This window comes from Achroia grisella, unplaced genomic scaffold (assembly GCF_030625045.1).
Source record: "Achroia grisella isolate CSIRO2021 unplaced genomic scaffold, CSIRO_AGI_Agris_v1 utg874, whole genome shotgun sequence".
Taxonomy (NCBI): Eukaryota; Metazoa; Arthropoda; class Insecta; order Lepidoptera; family Pyralidae; genus Achroia; species Achroia grisella.
Genome location: NW_026713051.1, coordinates 33,340 through 41,584, shown reverse-complemented (window position 1 = coordinate 41,584; position 8,245 = coordinate 33,340). Strand labels below are relative to the sequence as shown.

The following is an 8,245-nucleotide window of genomic DNA, read 5'->3' as shown; positions in this document are numbered from 1 at the left end:
AAAGTCACGCTAATACAGAATATGAACGTATTATAACATCTCATTTCTAACGAGCCAGCGATTATTATGAAGTACATAAAAAAGAAAGCAGATTGAAAATTCTAATCATATTTTTCACGTTACGCTTGAAGGATTCAATAACAGCGTTATAAGAGAGAGAGAGAGAGATGTATAACGATATCACGGGAACGTGAACCAGTCCGCGGACCATTCCAGCATCATGACCTGCTTCAGGCTGGAGTACTTACCTAAACGTACTATGTTATCTGTGCCTAAACTTATTACGATCATTAGTTGACTATCTAAGACAGCTGCTAGTTCTTTCCATTTATTTGAATTCCAGAGAAAAGAAAGAAAAAGGGCTGACGAAATAACTGCTGTGCATCACGCCTATTTTTTTATAGTACTATAATTATTACATTTAAATGTGAGTATAAATATTTTTAGTGACCATGCAATATGTCATGGCTTATGTTGCTTACTGTTTAGTCCATTCACAGTACTAATGCTAATTAATAATGAATTGAACTAAACAAGATGTACTTATTGCTCATATTTTGCGTAAAGGTCAATTTCGTAATAAAATATTTCTAGATGATATTAAGATATTACATTCGATAGTGAAAATCCGACTCGGACCATGCGTCTTTTGACCTTTCACAATCGCCGTAGTTACTGAGAATACAAAGTGAGAATTTAGTGATCCGTGGATGATGTTGAGCTGGCTGGTCGTCTCCATTGTGAAATGTGCGCTGGTCTGCATTTATCCTCACTAATGTTATATGTGCGAAACTTACTCTGTCTGTCTCGCTTTCAAGTCAAACCAATTTACATGAAATTTGGTACACAGATAATCTAGACCCTGAAAACCTGGCTACTTTTTAATGCAAGAAGCTTGATACGTATGTTTTAAGCTGTTGATTAAATATAAATAAATATGACATTCAAAGATTGTATTAATTTTACACTTAGCAAAAAAGTTTGTATGGAAAACTGTCATTTATGAAGCTAGGATGATGTAACTTTTATCTTTGGCTGTTTTGGTTTTGATAATTGTTTATGTTTCATTATTTGGCTAAGTTCACTATAACAGGCGGACGAAGTCGCGGGCACAGCTAGTTGCGTCCATATTGAAATGGCTGCGTGGTGGTCGCGTGGGGCCCCCAATAGGTATCAAACACTATTGGATATTTATGTAGCACTTTTTTGTCAGTCAACTCTGTTTAAGAGCAATTTCATGTTCAAATCGAACAGTATAGCCGGGAATTTTAGAACTATTGAAATAAAAGTAAAACTGGTACGCAATTTTCAGAGGTGTGCGTTTGGTGAGGTGTTTCAAAGCTGCTCGAGTGGCACATTCTAGAAACATCCCGCGATAACTTAAATAAAACTAAACACTAGAAAATATAGCAGTATCTATATTTGCCACTTACGATTAGAGATCTAATCTCCATTTTTAAGGTGTTAGTAAGTCGAGTCTTATCTTAGATTTTTTTATTTACTAAATATCTTTAGTTCTAGTTACTAGCTGATAACATAATTTTCAAATCCCAAGCTAACCAAAGCAGTGTTGTGTTACGACTTATAGACAAACGATTCAAATACATAGATATGTTAAATACATACATAATATACATAGAAAATACCCAGACCGATACAAACAATCATACTTACTCATGAATATAAATTTTTGTACCGTGAGAGGATTCGTCAAATGTTAAAAGATTACATTAGGTTTAGAAATTTCATTATATGAGTTTCGGAGCAATAACTGCAAAGGGTAAACAGGCAACATTTATTATCCTCTTTTGAAAGAAGATAATAATATATCTGAGGAATTTATATTGTATTATATTTTATTGTGGTATTTAATAGAGGCCTTCAACTTCAAGGAGCGAACGGAAGCATCCGTTGGGAACTAATTAGAATCGAGTTGTATTTTATGCAGGTGCCGACCTACATACCCACGACAAGGGATCCATCGAACACAGAAACAAACCCCTTAAATGGATTGGGTTGGAGGATTTTCAATGATGACCCAGAAACTTTAAGGGGCGGCTTCTCTGCGCGACTTCATCTATCTATGATGACGTTCATAGAAACACTTGGCTATTGCTACAATTAATTAGATTTTTTTTTATTTTATTAGGAAACTATATCTTCGATAACAATCGATTTAAAAAATATCCATTGTTTGTTACCTATTATTTCAGTTGACATTTTTATATGAAATATTCATAACGAAATTTCTACGAAAATTGAAAATTGAAGATATATAGAGAAGGAGTGCAAAATGCTTAGTATTTATTAAAATTATGCATAAAAATAAAAAAAACATTACACATTGGTAGTGTGGCGTGTATTACCAGTAGCACACATAGTTAGAACTCTTTAACAGTGGAACCTTAATAGTGTTCAAACATATAATTAAAATATATTACAGTCTAGTTTCGACCATTGTGCGACCTACCAACAGTAATTCTAAATCAATAACGTCATGAAGAAAATATTAATGTCAACAATCGTAAAGGAATTCAGGCTTAGGTCGCGGATGAGGTGCGGTGTGAGGGGGGCGGGCGCTCGGGGTACGTACGATGCGGACCATTGACCTAATTCGTGTCGTGTCGTGTCGTGTCGTGTCGTTTATGTCGAGAATTTAATTCTGTAGCTATTACCAGCTACCTACTACTACAGTATGCTCACACTGCATGCAACCAACCACACATGAAGCGACTATTACACTTGTTATTATAAATAGCTACCTACCGACACCTACACAACAAATACTATAACAAACGGGGCTACTCACGCTGCTAAACAGAGAGAGACACGGTCATCATATACCTATAGATAGAAGATAAAAATGAAAAAATGAAATTGTACAGAAATCTGCGAAAAACGCCGTTACTAATATATTTTTATATAAAATTCGACATTACAACATATACATGATGCATGTAGTATAGTTAATGCTGTTGTTACTTAATGATGGAGTTTATGAATGTAGGTCAATAGAGCACGATGCGTGCCTGCTTTTAAAAATATTTAGAGCACTAAAAAGAAGGATCACTACGTTGAACAAATCACCCCACGAATAGTTTTATGTATCTGATTTTGTTTTCAGCTTTTGGTATATCTTTATAAATTTAATAGATACTTTATAGTGTGAGGTGGGTACTATTAATCGATTCCTGTCTAAGAATAAATATTTTACTTCAAAGCGAAACCATTTAAAATAATGACACAGGTGGCACCATCTTGTGGTAAATGCCAACAGCCACTAAATATGTTATTTGCAACACCTGCTATTACCAACCTACTTTGTACAAAATACTATAGTTTGGCTTCGATTTTCTTTTTGTAAGATGTATTATACATTACCTATATCTAGTAAAAACTAATAATAATGAAGTTATTGTTATTAAAATAAAAATTAACAAACTAATAAAATATAAATCTTTAAAATTCTACGTTCAGCGCCATCTGTTCACCTTTTTATGCAATCCTTAATAAAGTTTAAAGCAATCATATTGTTTACTGGTGTAGTAGTAAGACTTATCCGCCAGATGCCACTTTTAATAAATAATATTGTAAATTTTTGACCTGCGTTGGGATTTTATTTATTTCTTAGTATTTACTTATTAATGACAACAGAACATTAGAAACAATTATAAAACAAAAATGATAATATTATATTTATGTTCAGGTAATTCCATTATCCTAAATATTTACGAAAATAACATAAAATGAAGAAAACATATGCCTCCATATTTTCAGGGATAGAAAGAATTGTTACCAAAAGTAACTAGCCGACTTCCATGCAGTCCCCCTTAAAACCTGACCTCACCTCGTCTTTCACTTGTGACCGGCCATGGCCAGCGTGATGCTGGTCTCTTGGTGCAGTGTGCTAGATGGGATGGATCATTCTATATTCCATCATAAAAAATAAACTAGTACACACTTGAATATTAGCTTAACATTCAATTGAGGAACTCTTTTTAAAGGTAATAAAAACAGTTTTTAGAGTAGTGATCACAGAGTATATTTTTTAACTATAAAAATAGAAAGTGACAACTTCTTATCACCTATAATACTAACCAACAAATTGTATAGAAAGAAAATACAACCTCTGAAAATACTAATTAACTAGTAAGGTAACAACTAAAAAATTATTAATGCATACCCCTACAGTTAAAAGTAGGTAAATATTTAGAAACAAAAAAATGCTTACTTAGCAATAAAATAAATAATAACATTGTAAACGAAAATAATACTGATATAATATTTTTGAAACATCTCGTCCTATTCCTAACAATGTTGATATATGTGTAGAGCCCATTAATTAAACATTAATAATTAAGTGCAGGGACTTGTCATGGTTTTATAATATCTATGTGGAGCTCATTGTAGTATGGTTACTTATTTTAATAAATCAATCAACTTTTTGATCAGTCATGGCTTTTAAGAGAAGGTATGAGAGTAAATTTAATATAAAGAATTTATTGATTTTGATGAATTAGTCAGTAAAACCATCAGTGAAGGCTTCTAAGAGTATCTGTTCAAACCAACGGAGACCATCATTGCTCTGTGTCTCATCTAAAGTCACCGTTACTTGCTTAGCTTTGCTTCGGGGCAACCACCAAAACAGTCCAACTAGATACTGCACAAATGGACTTGAATATTTCAACTCAATGTCTTTAGCAGTAACTTTCTGTATCACCTCTAATACAGTTGTGTACAAAATGGACTGGCGGGTGGCTGGTTTACATATTGATAAGTGGTCCAATGGCAGTTGATAAAAGACACCACGCCCCAAATCTGCTGAAACTGACTCAACAAAATGTATAGGAACTTTGAATGCAGTAACCAAAGTAGGCACAGACTCAGCAAAACTTATTGTTTCCCATCCAAACATGTCAGCAAATTTAATAAATGTATTGTGCAACTCAAGCAGAACTGGTGAGTTAACCTGCAGTTGCCTTACATCACCAGATGGCCAAAGAACAGCGGCAGCCGCGCGTGGCATAGTCGCTAAAGAACTACCCTTATGTGGAGTACTATAAAAGAATACAGCTCTCGTATTAGAGGACAAATTTCTAAATTCTGTATCCGTACTTTGCGCTGATTCTATAAGGACTTGTTTTGCAATCAAACCACCCATGGAATGAGCCAACCAAACTACTGGGGTATCTTTCTTCCCTACACCAGCATCAATTAAAACAGAGGCCAAGTCTGCAGCTCTCATTGCTATGTCTGCCGTCTGAAGCGGACATCGTTCCAACCACTCTGATAAAGTACTCCAATAATTTACACCCATTATCCTTAAATTATCACAGTCTTTCGGAAGCCAATCCTTTGGCCAACAAAATGTATAGTTGCAGTGGTCTTGGTCCTCTTGAATTAATGCTAATCTCTTCTTATTTGCAGTATACTCATAAGCACCCATAGTTTCCCTTTTAGCATCTGTTGGGAGATCATGAAGGACAACATCTATTTCGGCCAATAAAGCTTCATCTTCTAGTTCTATCAGATCTTCCATCACTTGTTGCAAATCTGGATCCAAATATTTGTTTTTTTCAACATTTTTTTCATGGCATGGGTCACAGTCTATATCTGATACAGTAACATCTATTATTCCAAGAGGCTCAGCACACTTTCTGTCCCTTTGTCTCCAGGTCACAAACACTCCCCCTCTAAGTCCGTGTACCAATAGAGTATCACAGGCCGGTGGAGTGGTTGTTCTGTATATTGGATGTAAGAGATACAAACCTGGCCGGTAGCAGTGTTCACCTGATAAGTTAGCTAAACAAACTGCAGCAGAACTGGACAGACGGACATCTTTAGATCTAAGTAAACGTGATAGTTCACCAATGAGTCCGTTTTGGAAAAAATCTGTAAGTAAATCACAATGTACGCTTAATACAGTAAATATTCTCAACACTGCCATATCTAGGTCCACATCGTTACGATTCCTTAACATAAGCTCAGCTAATTTTGGCAATAGGCCTAAATTAATTACAGTTTTTACAGATGTATCATCTTTATATTCTTTTGTATGGAACAAACTAATATGATGATGGAGAGCATCGAGACACAGCAGGCACAGGTCTCTCTCATTAATTCTGTCTGGTTTGGTTGGTATACTGTCAGCCTCCATGGCTTGCTCCTGCACGTTGGCAAAATATTTGGATAGAAAATGTTGTATGCAGCTGTGTGGGTTGACGCTCTGTGCAGCGACAATTATATCCCTTAGCTTGAAAGAAAGCAATTCCGTGGTCAGAGCCGCACGTCGCACGTGTATCGGCGGAGGGAGGAAGTAACGGAGGTCAGCGCCACGTGTGCGTGCGAGCAATACTGCAGTATTTTTGTCTAGGGCCTGAGCCAACTTAAAACAATCCCAACTCTTGTTGTGCTTAAATGCTGCGAGTTGTTCTATAGCTATATTCCTTTGCTCCCTGTTGCCGTGTCTACACAACCACAGCAGTCTCCAAGCCAAAGAATGTTTTAAACTCTTCCATATTCGCACTAGACCGATCGATTGTCTGGATTCTCGATCTTGTTCCATTTGTAAAGTAACTGAATAGGCAGGATCGTCGATATAAATATATTCGGCGGTTTGTTTTTTCTCACTATCAAGCACTTTCGTATTTACTATGCTATTTATTGACTGATAAGTTTGGCGAATATTGTATGCAATAAAAAAACCGCCACTGCCCCATAAAGTAGCTATTTTTATTATCTTTAAAACGGGTTTTAATCTATCTTGAAGACTCATTGTTTACAATTTACGTTGAATTTACATTACTAGGCTTTGAAAACTGTCATTTGGTAAAGACTTTTTTTTATAAATTATATTTTACGGTTCGGATAGGATAACAGAGTTGCCAACTCTCAAATTTAGTGCCAAAAATTCTTGGGTTATAGTTTTTATACATCGAAGGATGTGCGCGCATAATGCTTTTACTCTTGTACCCATTCCACCTTTATTACGTCGTAATTTTTTAAACACATGCGATTTCTCCTTATTAGTAACTCTATAACTGAAATGTGTAGAGCGTAATTTTTATTCTTTAATTTAAACACTTGGTTAAAATAAAAAAAAATTACAACATTTACCTAAAAACTAGAACTTGCATTAACTTACCTATGCAAGTTCTTCTTATGTAAAAATTTTAACACATTACCGCCCTCTGTCGTCATAAGGGAGAGTCAGAAATTTTGCAATAAAAATTTAATGTTGGCAACCAAGTAAAGTATAACGAGTAGTATTTCACACCACTAAACAAATAATATCGACTCAAATAATTTCTGTTGATTTAATTATTGTATCACATAAAAGTAATTGAGAACTCTTAGTTCAAGATAAGACTATGTTGTTCTCGAATTTGATACTTGCACTGTAATGATGTCCATCATGTGGCAGAGAGGAAAACTCTGATCAGTTCCCGGAACTTGTCCTGGGTGTAGGTTTAAGAGGCCCCCTTGGCCTTTGCCGACGTACTTCATACTCAGAGTCACCGCTCTGCAGCTTTATATACACGTTCTAGTAAAGAAGCCTTCATTGCATTTGTAAACGAGACAAGATATTTTAGAAAATTATAGAAAGATTTCACTACTTTACCTCTCGCTCCCACTTCTACCGCATATAAATTAACCAAATAGTCATTATTCGTTAATTCGTTTATTTTATATTTAAATTATTTTGTAATATTTATCATTCTCGGTGCCCCGCCGCCAGCGAAAACTGTTAGCCCAGGCGTGTGAAAATTTCATTATCATCCATAAAAAAAACAATAAGACAGGTCGACCTCCATGCGGTTCCAACTAGTTACATCTTAGTTAATTCCCAGGGATGAGCATGTTGGGCTAACTGAAAAAATTATATTCAGGTCGAATATAATTTTTAAATTTTAACTATTTCTATCAGTTGCTAGATACGCATAACACAATCTCTGATTACCTTGGGACTAGATGGCGCTGTGTGAATTGTCCAGGGATATTGTTATTATCCATAATATGGGCAAACATCGTAGATTGGCTGTCATGTGTGACTACTATTTTTTATAATGGTGTTTTACGTTATTTCCTTATATTATCTTCTATATTTGCTGAAGTTACCGTCTTTATCTGTAATTTATGTAATCCATGGAGCTTTATTGTTTGTCAGTGTTTGCTTATTGTTTACTGTTGTTCTCTCAGCTCGTTTGCTATTCATACTAGGTAGGTATAAAGAACAAAATAGTTA

The 8,245-nt window shown here is 35.1% G+C and overlaps 1 protein-coding gene across 1 annotated transcript; it reads right to left on the bottom strand.

The window, feature by feature from the left end:
- Positions 1-4,039: 4,039 nt before the first annotated feature.
- On the bottom strand, positions 4,040-6,817 carry LOC131853026 (protein SERAC1). Its single transcript, XM_059203817.1, has one exon. It carries the CDS (start codon positions 6,773-6,775, stop codon positions 4,517-4,519), a length of 2,259 nt encoding a protein of 752 aa, XP_059059800.1. The 5' UTR covers positions 6,776-6,817; the 3' UTR covers positions 4,040-4,516.
- Between the last annotated feature and the right edge of the window lie 1,428 nt (positions 6,818-8,245).

Bases quoted from the DNA above. Each gene is read 5' to 3' on its own strand.
- LOC131853026 (XM_059203817.1), bottom strand. From the start codon at position 6,775: ATGAGTCTTCAAGATAGATTAAAACCCGTTTTAAAGATAATAAAAATA.